The sequence below is a fragment of the Mus caroli genome, chromosome 2, assembly GCF_900094665.2.
Source record: "Mus caroli chromosome 2, CAROLI_EIJ_v1.1, whole genome shotgun sequence".
Classification (NCBI taxonomy): domain Eukaryota; kingdom Metazoa; phylum Chordata; class Mammalia; order Rodentia; family Muridae; genus Mus; species Mus caroli.
Window position 1 is genome coordinate 157,795,422 of NC_034571.1, and position 15,821 is coordinate 157,811,242.

General features: G+C 50.4%; 1 protein-coding gene across 23 annotated transcripts in view; it reads right to left on the bottom strand.

The window, feature by feature from the left end:
- Positions 1 to 15,821, bottom strand: part of Zmynd8 (zinc finger MYND-type containing 8) — a 103,204-nt gene that overhangs the window by 67,608 nt on the left and 19,775 nt on the right. For 21 of the 23 annotated variants that reach the window (XM_021155753.1, XM_021155754.2, XM_029484368.1 and 18 more), the window contains one exon: positions 1,175 to 1,323. In XM_021155753.1, coding sequence (XP_021011412.1) covers positions 1,175 to 1,323 — 149 coding nt within the window. Of the gene's footprint in view, positions 1 to 1,174; positions 1,324 to 7,084; positions 7,356 to 15,821 lie in introns of those variants that run through there. The other 2 variants (XM_029484362.1, XM_029484395.1) reach the window with 2 other exon arrangements.

Genomic DNA, 15,821 nt, shown 5'->3' on the forward strand with positions numbered 1-15,821 from the left:
AAGAAGAAGAAGAAAAACCCAGTTCCAAGTGATTCTCACCCAAGAAAGCCACACATAGCTGTGACTACCACGCCAGACAGTGTGGCTCTATAATGCTTTTTCAGAGACTGGGGGATTTGATTGTGTGCAGAGGCTAAGATTACTACAGCCAGAGTCCAAGGCCACCCAGAGTTACACATGAGTCTCTGACTCAAAAGGAAAAGATTGCTACAGCCCGGCTTCCTTTCCAAATTCTGTCACCGTTGTTTGCATCATCCTATATGAATGGCACTCAGTTTACGCTCACAACAGCCCCGTGGACCGGACGGTACCACAATCCTCATCTTGTGAATGAGAAAGCTCACGGCACACAAGAGGTTAACATGCCCAAAGCCAGAGCCAAGACGGAGCTGGCTACTCACTATATAATTTCAAGAGTGAAAACAGATTTGTGTTCGGTTGTGTTCAGAAACATATACACGAGGCAGTAGGCATTTAACCACTGTGAGGCCTCTGCCCATAAAAGCAGCAACCTAGCTTCAATCAACACTCGCTCCCTAGAGCTCACTCCGGCACTTGATAAAGCTCAGAACAGATGAAGGAACCGTCACCAAAGACCAGGCCCAAACTCACAGTCACACAGAGAACAGACATCCTACCCAGTCCATCTACGGGTCCCTAGTCAGCTCACATCCAAAGACTACCTAGCCTGCATCAGAGAGTGTAAAGCTAGAATATTCTTTAGGGGGGAAAAAAATCCTTTTCCATATTTCTGACAGCATCGGCTGCCAGGTAGGTGGGTCTGTGCACGGAGAGAAGGAACAATGGCCCATGACCAAAGCTGGACTCAGACGGTGTCTCTCCCAACTGACCTTCATTTTACAGATGAGAAAATAGTCTCAGCTACATAATCCCCACCCCCTCAGGCAGCTATCTTAGCCCAGAGGAGAAGAAAACCCAAAGACCACCCCACCCCCCACCTCCCACCCCCGGTATCTGGCATATAGCTCTGTCCTCAAAATAGATCTGAAACCCCACTGAACATGTTTGCACAGGCCCCTTCTGAACTGCCCTTTATGTAAATGGCAGCTAGTGCCAGGCAGCCTCCTACAGCAAAGCCAAGAACCCAAGCTGCACCACTGCCGCCTGGCCCCCATCCCACCGGTACAGAGGCTGCTCACGGCGGCTCCTTTACCTGTTCCTTATTGCTACTGTTGAGTAAGCCGGGTTTCTTTTTCTTTTTAATGGGGCTCGTGGATGAGTCTTGGGGTGAATGGCCATTGGAGGAATGTGGAGGGCTGGGGAACTTCCGTTTCGGGGCCGTTTTCTCTGTAGAGACAGGATCTGAAAGAGACACAGAGGACCATGTTTGAAATGCTCTCAAGGAGGCCTGGGTCATTTGGTGAGGGTGTGCAGGTGACACAGTCACTGTGGCTCTGTTCCCAAACCCTGAGTGACAAGTCTGTACTTTCTCTTCCTAGAATCTACCTGTCTCTTCCCTCAGGACACTGAGTCTTTCCTCTTATCTAAGTGCCAAGGACACGACAAGAGAAACCTCAAACCACCTAGATTTTTGCCTTCCCTTTAAAAACAAACAAAAATAAAAACAACCCAAGGCCCACAGGCCCTGACTTGGCACATCTGTGTGGCAATCACCTATCTTTACATGGGAAGCTGTCACCAACTTTTTAAAACACAACAGCCCTTTCTACGACCTTGGCGGCAAGGCCATGACCACAATTTGAATGTGAGAAACACACACACACACACACACACACACACACACACACACACACACACAGGCTCATATACTTCAACTTGCAGCCACCAGCTGGTGATGCTGTCATGGGAGCTGTGGTATTTTGAGGAGATGGAGCCTCTCTGGAGGAAATGGGTCACTAGGGGTGGACTGTGACATTTTTGAGCCAGGCCCAGGCCAGGCTTCCTGTTCTGTTTCTACCTCCTATGCGAGAGCTGTGGTCATGAGGAGCCCGACTGCCCACTCCCGCCGCCACAGATAGCGCCACCGACCACCACCTCCTAAGATGGCAGCCTGTATCCCCTCAAGATGAAAGCCAAAATAAACCTTACCTTCCTTAGGTTCTTGTCATGGATTTGGTCACAGCAACAAAAAAAATAACACATCAAGTTACTAGAAGTGGTCACACAAGCAGGGGTGTTGCTCTGACACCCAAGAAACACATCTCCACACCCTGCCCAACAGCAAAATCAAGACACCCCCGAGACACTTCAAGGAAGCAGTGCGCCCAGCACTCATTCCCATTCAGTTGGCTAAGAGTAGGGCAAGCCCCTCCCCCAGGAAAGTTCTCATGCCACACCCACACCCTGTCTGAGACCCTGGTCCAAAGGCATCAAACAAAGAACACACACGACTCTCACCTTAAAAAGCCCCACCCACCCCAGTCAATTTGCCCTTGGTTTTATACTCTCACCACTCCACTACCAATCCACCTGTTCGCCTTTAAGACCCACAGTTCGTTTGTTCCCGATGGTAGGCTCATTAACTTAGGGACAAAGGTACGCCCTGGTGCACCTCACACCCTGAGAAACTGAAGTGAGAGAAGCAGAAAAGGATACCAGGAGCCTAGAGGGTATCAGCAGATGCTCTCTGCTTCAACTTGACCCTTTACCACCATGACTAGACACAAACTTCAGTGACCACAAACAGGAGTGGCTTAATGCATGGCAGCTATACAACAAAACATTCTCTGGCCACTAAGAACGCTGAGTGCAAACTGCAGAGATGGCTCAGCGGTTGAGAGCCCTGGCTGCTCCTCCAGGGGACCTGGGTTCAATTCACAGCAATCACATGGTGGCTCACAACCATCTGTAACACCAGTTCCAGGGCACCCAATGCCGCTTTCCGGCCTCTGCACACACATGGTTCACCTACACACACACACACAGGCAAAACCCTTGTACACATTTTAAAATCAAGAAGAAGGCTGAACATAGCCAGGAGACAGAGACAGAGACAGAGAAACCTCCATGACTTTGAAAACAGTTTGGTTGACATAGTGAATTCCGGGCCGGTGAAACCCTGTCTCAAGATGAAGAACGCGGTGGTTAGTGCAAGGATAAATCCGTTATGTGCTTCTGTGCAAGCGAAAGGACCTGAGTCCAGACATCGTGTAAAGTTAGCCACGGTTGCCTGAATCTGTAATCCCTGCACTCCTTTAGCGAGCTGCGAGGCAGGCAAGAGACTCTCTGGAAGCTTATGGGCCAGGGAGACTGCAGTATGCATGGCCAACAAGAGACTCTCTCAAACCAGGGGGAGAGAACTGTCACCCAGGCTGTCCTGCCTTACCTCACGTTCTCTCTCTCTCTCTCTTTCTCTCTCTCTCTCTCACACACACACACACACACACACACACACACTCAAAAATCATGGGTAAGAAAGACATCTGTATTCACTGGCACTTGTAATCCCAGCACTTCGAAGGCTGAGGCAGATGGGTGCTGTGAGTTCCAGGTCAGGCTAGTTAACAGAGTGCCACACACTCTCCAACCCTCCCGCACTGAAAGAGTGATGAGGTAATACAGAGGGTGCCATTTAGTGGCAGAGCACTTGCCCAGCAGGCACAAGGCTCCAGGTCCCATCCCCCAGCACCAAGAGGGACAGCATCTCTCCATGGATTCCTGTATGACAATCTCCAGCCTGGGTCCAGTTACAAAACAACACATCTAGCACCTCCAGGAGGTGACACGCCCCATCCCCAAAAGGATGCGATCCTGCATATAAACACCTCAAATACTCCAGAGGGGACCCCAAAGTCCAGCCAGGTTCCTGGGGGAGCAGGTGGGCGTCTCAGGAGGTGGGCCTGCTGAAGGGATTATGTATCAGCATATACCCTGGTGTACTACAGACAGTGTGTACGCGGATGACTTTATCAAAGTAAGGGAAATGAAAGGGATTTAGAAGGCTCAATTGCGCATGAAAGGCAGCAGGTGCAGGCAAAAGGCAATAAGGAGTAAAGGAGGGTGGGGCCCCAGAGTGATGTCACAGGCAGATAAAGTGGGGGCTGGGCTGCTGTGGGCTGCAAGGCCTCTGGAAGGAGCTGGGGGTTTGTTCTCCGTGCAGCTAATACAACCCATCAACTCTACCCATGTCAGAGCCTAAGTACTTACTGTAGGTGATCTGGGGTTCACATGAGCATGTCTCAAAAGAAGCAATACTCTGGCCAGTCCAAACCAGGAACTGACCAGGCAAATATCTGCTGTACTTACAAACTCCCGGCTAGTGGTTAGGTTTAGAGAAGATTCCCTAATGGGAGACAAGGGTCTGTTTTTAGGTTGTCTCAAGATTTCTTAGCTGGCTTTGGAAATACTTCAGTTCTCAAACTCAATTCCATTAAGACCCCCTAAAGACGGTGACACGAAGGACCAGCCCAACAGGAAGGGGATGGGGCACTGTGGACCAGAGCAGTACAGCCTCAGAGCCAAGCCTAGACCTTGACAGTCTGAATCTTTCCTCTGTGAGTTCGAGACTACCCTGGTCTACATAGCACAAAGCATCAGGGGGCTACATAGAACTTGTCTCAGATCACCTCAACTCTATCTGCTGCTACAAGCACAAGGACTGCCCCCGGAGCTTATGGAAGTCTAACTGCTGTATCCAAGCTAAACACTGGTAGCACCCAAAGGCTTAGCATCTTAGGAGATGGCGGCTGGATTTATCATTCCTCAGAATACTAAAGGGTAGGTCAGACCTACTGCCTAAACGCCTCCCTGTTCCACTGGGAGCCCTATGGTCCTGTGGCTTAAACACCTCCCTGATCCATCAGGAACCCAACATCCGGTGACTGTACTGTACACTGATGGGAAGAAACCCAGCTGTCGTCATGGTAATGAAATCACCATAAGGACCGCTTCCAGAAAGCTGAGTCAGACTTTTACTTCTCTAATGATCTGATTCTGAAGAGGGTACACTGCTAAGCGCATCTCATATATAAATGTGGGATGACAAACAGCCACCACCAGCTGTCTCACAGAGGAATGGTTCACCTTGCATCTGAGAAGAACTTTTTTTTTTCCTCTTCCACCCTCTCTGGACTAGCAGGACACCATTTGCTGGCCCTTCACCAACTTCCTGCCTCCAATCCACCCCCTCAAAATGAATCTGACTCTGACTGTGTTAACTTGGGTGAGGGAGCAGGCCTGCATGGTGGAGGAGATGGCACAGTGACTCAGGAACACAGCCTGGAATGGGGCGGGCAACAGAAGCTTCCCCTCTTGGTGACATTTCCCTGAAGTTAGTAAGAGGCCTCCTGGGTATTAAGAGCTAAGAGTGTGATGTAATCCTTCCAGAGCCTGTGTCTTAGGAACCACCAGAAATGATCAGGCTCAGCACTTCCTGCATGTCCTTTGACTTAAGGGACAGCTCACTTCAGATAACGCAGCTATAAGCAAAAACCTGTTCAAACTACTTCAAATATATTTCCAACATGGCACAGCTTAATATCAAGTATTAAGGCTTTCTGGATACGAACCCAGAAAGTAGAGTGGATCCAAAGCAGACATTCCTAAGTACTACGGGACAAGGCCTTTGCACCAGATTGCCTCTAGCATACACCCATTTGCTTTCCAAATGCAGGTGGAGGGATGTGGGCATGGACCGCCCAAACTGAGCCTCCAAGATGATGCTATCCCAAAGGTGGTCTCTGGGAATACCACACACTCTTCAACTTATCAGGCTGTGTCGGATCCTAACTTATACTATGAGACTAGAGACTCCTGAACCCTACCCTACAACTGCCCTTCCCATCTCCAACTAAGCCTAACAAACCAAGCTGTGCCAGGCACCACCCACGCTCACATCCATACCCTGAGCCTGAGTCAGGGCACCCCCCAATCCCCCAGGGTCTACACAGTGACACACTTCACAGGGAGCTGGGTTTCCCAGGGGGAAAGGGACTGTGGCTTAAAAACTGGGTGCTTTGTGTGTTTTGGTGGGTGTTAAATTTCCATAATGATGAAGATAGTAAGCCCACTGGCGCCCAGGAGCAAAGACCAGTGGGACAGAGGTTGACAACACATGGCTGGCCCCATGCCAATAAACAACTTTCTGAAAAAAAGTCGTTTGGTGTTTTGTTGTCGTTGTTTTTAGAAAAGGAGCCGAAGAGATGGCTCAGTGGTTAAGCGCCTTTTGCTCTTGCAGAGGACACAGGTTCAATTTCTAGCACCCACTCTTATCTGATGTGTCAGCTCTAGAGCCCCAATGTCTTTTTTAAGAAACAAGACCTCCCCCTTCTTCCTCTTCTCCCTCCTCCTCTCCCTTCACTACCCAGTCTAAAAGGAGCTAGCTTTCTTCCAAAGAGCGTCCTAAATCAATCCCACGAGTTCAAAGTAATGAAAAATGTCGGCCTCCATCAAGTGGAAAGCAAAATGGATCCTGTACGTGACTCCAATCACTCTGCACAGGCTGGAGAGATCCCGGATACCGCAGAGGCCTCTGGGTCTGAAGCAGCTGGGGCACAGCAAGTGCCCACATAGGCAGAACTCCCAGAAACTACCAGCCACAATGCTGCCTACTTCAAAAGGGGGACCACCCGCGGCCAGCTCTCCCAGAAGTGGCAAAGCTGAGCCCCTGGTTAATCATTTCCAAAGCTATTCCAGAAGACACAGAGCAGGTACCCAAAAAGGCCTCCCTCCCCAGGAATCTCTGGCACTCCCCACTGGGTAATTACATCATAAAGACACAAAAAGCCCAGAACTTCCTCCTGGCAAAAAACAGATGCAAAGATGGGGGCTGGGGTAAAACTGTCCCTCTAGCAAAGACTGTGGTGGGAAGGTGGACCCAGAGCACTGCAAGAGCTCTTTAAATGACCCCATCTCTCACAAAAGAACATGGTTTAGGCCCTCAGAGACCCCAGGATCAGGCTGTACCAGCGCAGGCCTTCCAGGGCTGGAGCCAGAGGCAAGCAGCCTCTGCAGGAAGCAGGCCCAGCAGCTTCTCACCCAGAACCAGGAAGTGCGTGGAAGGAGGAGAGAGGTCACACTCAGCTTGGGAGAAAAATGTCCCTTCACCTGGCAGCTTCCACACCAGCAAGTGAGGATCAGATGGTTCAGGGGGGTGGGCACTTACCCGCCATAGAGGCAGCTTGGCCGCTTAGAGAGCCTGGCTCCTCTGTTCCAAAAGAGGACAGTAGCAAGCTCCCGGCGGCAGACATTCCTGCTTCCGGCGGCTGCTCGGCGGCCTCTCCCAGGGGGAGGAGGAAGCCGAGAGCACAAGCTGAGAGTCACCACTTACCAGGCCAGCTCTGGTCTTAAGACTCATGAGATAGCCCGGCAACACAAGGACACCTTTGCAATAGGCCAGGAAGAGCCCGGCTGGCCGGCCTCGTATCCACAGGCCTTAGATCTAATTCATCACCCTCGGCTGCGGTGTGGCTGTGCAGGACGTCATCCGTGCACGGCGCCCAAGAGCCATTTATTATGGTAGACTGGAATAAATATACACAACCGCTGTGGTTCTGAGGACATGGTGGCTGTGGGAGAAGGGAGGTGATTTGCATTTTGAACATGTTCCTAATATTTTTTTTTGGTTAGGTGTTTCCGACTCCCTTTAGTTGTGACGCTCTTTCAGCCATGAAGAAAGCCCGCGGATCTGTCTCTACGGTGCCCCCCACCCTCTCCAGGCAACGAATCAATATGTGAAATGCCAACCACCAAGAAGACCAAGCAGGACAGAAATGGCTATCAGCCAAGAAAAGAGGCCGACAAATTGTGTTTAACCCTCAACCACCAGACTAGTGGCTGTAGCTTGGGCCTTCCTCATCTTCAGCTTCAGGAAGGACACGGGGGGGGGGGGGGGGGCGCCAGACTGGAGAGAGACAGAGTCAGTACTGCACACCTCCCAGGCCTCCCAGTCCTAAGGCTGCCTCCAGCATGGGTACCTAGCTAGGTCCATTGCTGGCTCCGAAACAGGTTCTGGGGTTGATACCAAACACATTCATCCCACCCCAGAGCTGGCCCCCGGGGCCTGTGGCTTGTAAGCTGCAGAGGGGGGAGGGGTGGCAGCAAGAGAGGGCCTACTGATTCAAAGGGTCAGATGAAGGAGGAAGAAGGGTTGCTGGGAGCCAGGCCATGCTCGCCACAAGCACAGGAGGGTTCAGGCTCCAAAAGTCGCCCTATTGAGGACAAGGAAAATGCCAGAAAAGAAGGAAGAAGGGACAGGCCCTGCAGGCAGCTTGCCATGCTCCTCTGGGCAAGCTCTCTTAGACGCGGAATGTCACCCAGATTACCCCGGTGAGAGGGATGTTTCGGGTCCCTAGAGCTTGGGTGTGAAAGCAGCCCTGCAGCAAGGCTTGGAGCAGCCAAACACAGGAAGCAGCAGCAGGGAGATGCAGCCAGACAATGGAATCCCGTGGGCTAGGGCCTGCAGAAAATCCTACGGAAAGGCCAGGAACTAAGCAGAGTGCACAACAGGGGATCACAGGAAGTTTGCAGCCTGGAAGAACACTTAAGAAACCAAGGAACAGATTCCTCTTCCTAATCCCATTCCCTCATTTAGCTGACTGCCTGTGTGTGTGTGTGTGTGTGTGTGTGTCTGTGTGTGTGTGTGTGTATCTGTGTTTCTGTGTATGTGTGTGTGTGTGTGTGTGTCTGTGTGTGTGTGTGTGTGTGTGTGTATCTCCTGTTTGTTGCTGTGTATGCCAAAGCTTCGGGGTTTTCCTCTTCCCAGCCCCCACTCCCCTCCTCCCACTGGGGTCACAGCCTCCACATGTAACATGATGTAACAACAGCTCCAGCATTAGAGGAGATCCAGGGAATCCAAGCTCAGGTATCTCGATCGCTTCTGTGACACTTTACCCACCTCCCCAGCCTTCGAAATAATATTTTAGGAGCTTCAGGAACTATGGTGACTGTATGGATCACTCCACTCCTATGGACAGGGATGGCCACACTTGTATCCTCAGCATGGAATACACAGAGTCACTAAGGACACGGCCCACCACCAATTAATTAGGTGCCAGTTTCAAGGCCCACCACCAATTAATTAGGTGCCAGTTTCAAAGATCACCAGGATGGTGTAAGGTAGTTCCCAGTGTAGACTTGACAGAGAGTCCAGGGGAATGTTTGGTTGCCACAAAGGGTGAAGGACATTCAGGAATGGGAAAGATGCAGCATCCTTCAAGACAAAGGGATTAGATCCAAAACATGCCAAGGCTGCAAAGCCTCAGCATTTAGAAACTTCCAGTGAGGCCTAGCAGGTCTACCCATGAGTCAAGGCACCACCCTCCTCAGCTAATGGATTTCCCTGGCTGGGCATTTGGACAACCAGGAAAAGGAAGGTTCTGCTCTCAGGACTACAGCCAAAGATGGCAGCAACAGCACTGGACACTTACCATCTGGGAGCTCCTTCTGCCAGAAGGTAGGCTGAGTATGCCCATTTTGTAGATATGGTAACTGAGGCCTAGAAGGCAAACTAACTAGTAAACCCAGATGCCTCTGAGACTGACAGAGGAAGGATTTTAAAAAGGGTAAGCAGGAGAAAGACCAGGGGTTGTGGATACAGGACCAAGGAGTAATTTCTCTATTTCTTCCCCAGAATAAGCTCATTTTAGGCCAAGGCTATTTTTTAAAATAATTTGTTTATATTATGTTGGGGGGGTGCATATACCACATGGACTATGACCAGGAGAAGCTATCAGATCCCTTGGAACTGGAGTTGCCAGTGGTTGTAAACCACTATGTGGGTGCTAGGAATCAAACCCAGGTCCTTCCTCTGTAGGAGCAGCCAGTGCTCTTATCCACTGAGCCATCTCTCCAGGCTCCCAATATCACAGCTATTATTTATGAAAGACTACTTTCAGAATTCCCCCAGAATCAGAATATAATTCAGTGGTAGGGCTCACATAGTTCAATCCAGGGAAGGAAGGGAGGGGACACAAGAATCTCACGAGGTTGGGACAAGTGTTTGTCACTGCAGCTCATCCCAGCAGGCACCGTGGCCAGGTGGCACTCTAAACCCTTCCTGCCCAGGCAGAGCCTAGCTATCTCGGTTCTGTGTGCCACCAGTTACTGCTCCATGAGGAAAACCATGCTTGGACCACACACACACATACACACACACACACACACACACACAGCCGTAGCTCTGGGTGTGCAGGCTACGCCATCTAGTACAGCACTGAATACTTGGTCTCTTTGTCCCGGTGGGTTCCCTTACATCTATTAAGAGTCTTTCTTGAAAGCCCGGCATGGTGGTGGTGTACCAGAGGCAGGCGGATTTCTGAGTTTGAGGCCAGCCATGTCTACAAGGTAGGCTCCAGGACAGCCAGGGCTATACAGAGAAACCCTGTCTCCAAAAACCAAAAGAGTCTTTCATGAGGGCTGGAGAGATGGCTCAGCAGTTAAGAGCACTGACTGCTCTTCCAGAGGTCCCGAGTTCAATTCTCAGCTACCACATGGTGGCTCACAACCATCTGTAATGAGATCTGATGCCCTCTTCTGGTATGTCTGAAGACAGCTACAGTGTACTCAAATAAATAAATAAATAAATCTGAGAGAGAGAGAGAGAGACAGAGAGAAAGAGAGAGAGAGACAGAGAGAGACAGACAGAGAGAGAGACAGAGAGAGACAGGTCTTCTACACAGAGAAGACCATGAGTCACTGCTGTCACTCCTCCCACCCCCCACCCCCGTAGACAGGGGAAACCTCAAACCAGTTTCCCCAAAACTTGCTGTGTCCCGACCATGGCTTGCAAGAGCAAGCCGGTCTGGTAAAACCTCTCGGGCAGGTTCGGTTCACCAAAGCCCCTGCATGCTCAGGTCTCGATTCCGCAACATCCCAGCCCACCCTTCCTCAGACGGAGGTCTCTGAATGCATGCTCCTCTCAAGGCACAGGAGGCTCCTGATGAGAGAACAGACTAAAAAGAGGCAGCTCCTCTCTGCGCTTCAGACTTCTAATTATCCATTCAGAATGCTAAACCTAAATCCTGAGTGGTGGCTCACACCCGTGATCCCAGCACTCAAGAGGCTGAGGCAGGGGGATCTTCGTTAAAGTAAGGCCACCCGGAGCTACTGAAAGTTCTAGGCTACCTAAGTGCTACAGAGTCAGAGAAGTCATCCCTACCCCATGCCATGATGAGATATGCTCAGCTCTGCTTGTCCAATCCCCTCACAGTCCTCGTGCCATAATGAGGTAAGATCAATTCCGCTCCGCTCGTCCAATCCCTGAACAGCACCCCCACCCCACCCCGTGCCACAATAGGTAAGATCAATTCCGCTCCACTCGTCCAATCCCCGCACAGTCCCATGCGGTGATGCGCTAAACCCCGGCGCTGCTCCACCAATCCCCTCACAGCCCATGCCGTGACGACATATGCTTGGCTCTAGTTGTCCAATCCCCTCACAGCCCCAGGCCGTGGATAAGGTAATCCCGGCTCCATTCATCCAATGCCCTCACCGCATAAACTCCTTCTTCTGGGTAAATCAGTCATGCTTTCTTAGCATTTAGCTCGCCCCTCCCTCCATCTACAATGTTCTGTAGCCAGTCTCCCCCACAGTGTTAACATCAGCCTTTGGCTCAAATGGCACCTCCCAATGGGCCTTCCCCAACACCCCAGCCTGCAGGCTCCTCATCCCATACCCTGAAGTTGTGGGCTCTTCATTCTCCATGACTCTCCTTCCTGAGGACTGTCAGACACCCTCTGTGAAGGCTCACATGCGCAGCCTCGGTGTTTCTCCTCCAGAACATGCTGAGCTTGGTCTCAGCTGCCTTGCAGGGCACACAGCCCGGCTGACAGGGGTCTGCAAGATGCATGTCTGACTGACTGGGCACAGTGACGAGTGGGGGTGGGTAAAGAAACTCTGAGACGGGGCTGGGGCTATAAAGATAGTTCAGTGGCTAGAGCACTGGCTGCTCTCCCAGAAGCCCTAAGTTCAGTTCCCAACACCAATACTGCAGTTCACAAACCCCTATAACTCCAGCTCCAGGGGGTTTGACTCCTCTGGCCTCTATAGCACCCCCACTCATGTGTACATACCCACACACAGACACCCCACACATGCACACATAATTTAAAATAATAAAAATAAATCTTGAGGGGCTGGAGAGATGGCTCGATGAGTAAGAGCACTGACTGCTCTTCCAAAGGTCCTGAGTTCAAATCCCAGCAACCACATGGTGGCTCACAACCACCTATAATGAGATCTTATGTCTTCTTCTGGGGTGTCTAAAGACAGCTACAGGGTACTTACATGAAATAAATAAATAAATCTTTTTATAAAATAAATCTTGAGAAAAATTATTTTGGGGTTATTTTTTGTTTTCTGAGACAGATTCTCACAACTCAGCCAGTGCAGTTCTGGCTGGCCTGGAACCTGTTATATTATGTTATCTGTAACAACATATGTTGTTTTGCCAGGCTACCCTCAAACTCATAGAAATCCACCTGCCTCTGCCTCCCAAGCACTAGAATATAAAGCCTGGCTTGGGAGGAAATTTTTTAATAAAGGCGGGATTTCTACAATTATGCAGCCCAGGTTTGCTTTCAACTCATGATCCTCCTGTCTCAGCCTTCATAATGCTGGAGTGGCCCTGTGTCAATATGGTTTGAAAGGCAATCCCCAGACTGCAGAGGATGAGGGGCTCCTGCTGGGTCAATAACAAGTAAAATAATAAATAACGGAGCCCAGAGCTGCTGAGAGAGACCCACAAACCAGAGGGCATCAGGCCATGTGAGGGGAAAAGGAGCCTGAGAGGGTCTGCCTAACCCATTCCATCCGTAGCTGGGTACTACTTTTAAATTTTTTGCAAAGCATCAAGCCCTGCCCACTTGGAAAGACAAGAAGAAAAAGACTTTTCAAATAAGAGGAGTCACAAGGACATCTGACCAAGAAACCAGAAGCTTCCTCCATTCCCTGCAGTACCTGCCCAGGTGTCCCCACCTGTACCCCAGCACAGTGCTCCCTGGAGACCCCAGCATGGCAATACAGCCTTCAACAGCGACAGTGGGGTGTCCTGTACACTGTCGGAACCTCCTGGACGTCACGGAGGTCTGCCGTGTTTAGCCCACACACACTAGACATGGGGCTGGAGCTACTGAGAAAAGAAAGGTGGCCGTCCTTAGGCAACTCTGAACAGTCACACAGAACTAGCAGCTGGGGGGCTGGTGAGATGGCTCAGTGGGTAAGAGCACCCGACTGCTCTTCCGAAGGTCCAGAGTTCAAATCCCAGCAACCACATGGTGGCTTACAACCATCCGTAACGAGATCTGGCGCCCTCTTCTGGAGTGTCTGAAGTATAGCTACAGTGTACTTACATATAATAAATAAATAAATCTTTAAAAAAAAAAAAGAACTAGCAGCTGCCATTCCAGAGGGCCTGGCAGGCAGACAGGCCACTGGAGAAAGTACCCACCCATCCTATGTGCCTGAGGGACTCTATGACCTTATCCAAGTCACAGTGAGAGGCCTTGGACATTCTCAAGTCTGTGGTATGTACACAAATTCAGATCGAAGCTAATTCCTTTCAGGATCCTTTGAGGGTAGCATTGACTTTGGAGCCTATGGGAGTCTGCAAGTTCATTTGGATTTGTTTATGTTTTGGGGTGTTTTTAGTTAGGGCTGATTCTACCATGCTGGGGATTGAACCCTGGAACACCTACTTTCCCACCATGCCACATCTCCTCCTGATCACAAGACAGGTATAGGTGTAAACAAAAGGCTAGAGAAGCACTCATTAGACACACACACATACACACACACACACACACACACCACACACACACACACACCACAGGGGCAGAGGGGACACGCCTAGGTATCTGGAGATACAAGAAAGGGAAGAAGAAGGTGGTTCTCAGAGACCAGCATGGCAGGGTCACAAAGACAGGAGCAGGTAACAGGACCTGCAGGCAGTCAGAGGAGGGCCAAGTGCTCAGGAACACTGTGATTTGAATAGGGAAGTGGGCAGTTAGCAACACAGGGAAAGACCGTAAGTCCCTGCTCCAAAGCCCATCTTCAGGGAAGAGAAAATTGGCAGAGCACCGGTGATCACTGGGAAAGAGGAGGGGCCATGTCCGAGAGCACAGTGACTCTGGAGGGACAGAGAGGCTGATCATTTCAGGGACAAATTATCGGGGTCTACTAATTACTCACAGGCACTAGATTTTGCTAGAGAAGCCACCTCCCCAGCCAAACGGCTGCTTTGTCTTTGCTGCCTTCATGATCTAGGGTGGAAGTTCCAACCATCGGACAAAGTCAGACTCACTGTGCCTATTGTGTGTGCACGGAAAGAGAGCCACAAAACGGTTCAGTCTCAACTGAGGCCTTAAACCTGGAGGGGAAGTCGAAGAGATTGCGGGGGGTGGGGGGGGGTGATGACTAGGATGGCTCAGCAGGTAAGGCGCATGCCACCAAGCCTCATCAACCTGAGTTCAATCTGTGACCCACCTGGTGGAAGGCAGAACTGTCTACCAGCTCCCACAAGCAGGCTGCCTGACTTTCCCATGTCTGCACACACAAAATAAACAAACAAATGTAACCCTTAAAAGAAAAACTAAACCTGGAAAGGAGAGAGGTTGATAACACCCGAGAGCCAGAAATGGCTCTCAAGGGAATGTGAAAGGTCAGTTGTGAATCGGGCACAGAGGGGAACAGGAGAGCTGTGAGCCCAGCAGGCCAGGCTAGGCCAGGGCCAGCGATGAGGGTTGCAGGAATGTGCCCATCAATAATAACCAGGGAGGGTGAGGTAGGAGAAGGTTTGCCGGTACACAGGCCATGGGCCAATCTCTCTCTCTCTCTCTCTCTCTCTCTCTCTCTCTCTCACACACACACACACTCACACACACACACACACACACACAGAGGAATGCTCCAGAATGTTCCAGGCAGCATCATAGGCAGATATGACTCTGTCTTTCAACCAAGAGATGAACTCAGCCTTTCACAGACAGCAGAGGCCTGGTACAATGGGTTTGGTCTATAGTTTCAGCTCTCTGGAGGCTGGGTCAAGAGGATCACATGAGCCCACAAGTTGGTCTGGGATGTAGCTCAGTAATAATATTTGCCTAACACGTAGAAGACCTCAGTACCACCACCACCACCCCACACCCCCAAGTACCTCAGGCTCTCTTGCCCAGCCTCAGAGCACAATCCCGTAATCATAGGTGCTCTGGAGGCCAAGACAGTAGGATTCCAAGTCAAAGCGCACCTGGCATTCAAATGTTTAGGTTACAGATCCCACAGACCAAGAAGAGTCCAACCTGAGCAACAAAACTCACCCCCAGAGCTGGGCGTGGTGGCGCACACCTTTAGTCCGAGCACTCGGGAGAGGCAGGTGGATTTCTGAGTTCGAGGCCAGCCTGGTCTACAAGGTAGGCTCCAGGACAGCCAGGGCTATACAGAGAAACCCTGTCTCAAAAAACCAAAAGAGTCTTTCTTGAGGACTGGAGAGATGGCTCAGCGGTTAAGAGCACCTACTGCTCTTCCAGAGGTCCCGAGTTCAATTCCCAGCAACCACATGGTGGCTCACAACCATCTGTAATGAGATCTGATGCCCTCTTCTGGTGTGTCTGAAGACAGCTACAGTGTATCATATACATAAAATAAATAAATATTAAAAACAAACAAAAAAACTCAACAAAGCCTGACAACATTATCTGAGGACCTTTGTGCTCCACAGGGATGCGTGAAACTCAAGACTCGAGGTCATCCCCAGAGCCTGTCACCATGCACACATCCCAGTTATTTAAAATCTGAAATCCAGAATAGTTCTAGTTTCAAGTCTTTTTTTTTTTTTTTTTTTTTTTTTTTTTTTTTTTTTTTTTTTTTTTTTTAACAGGGTTTCTCTGTGTAGTCGTGGCTGTCCTGGA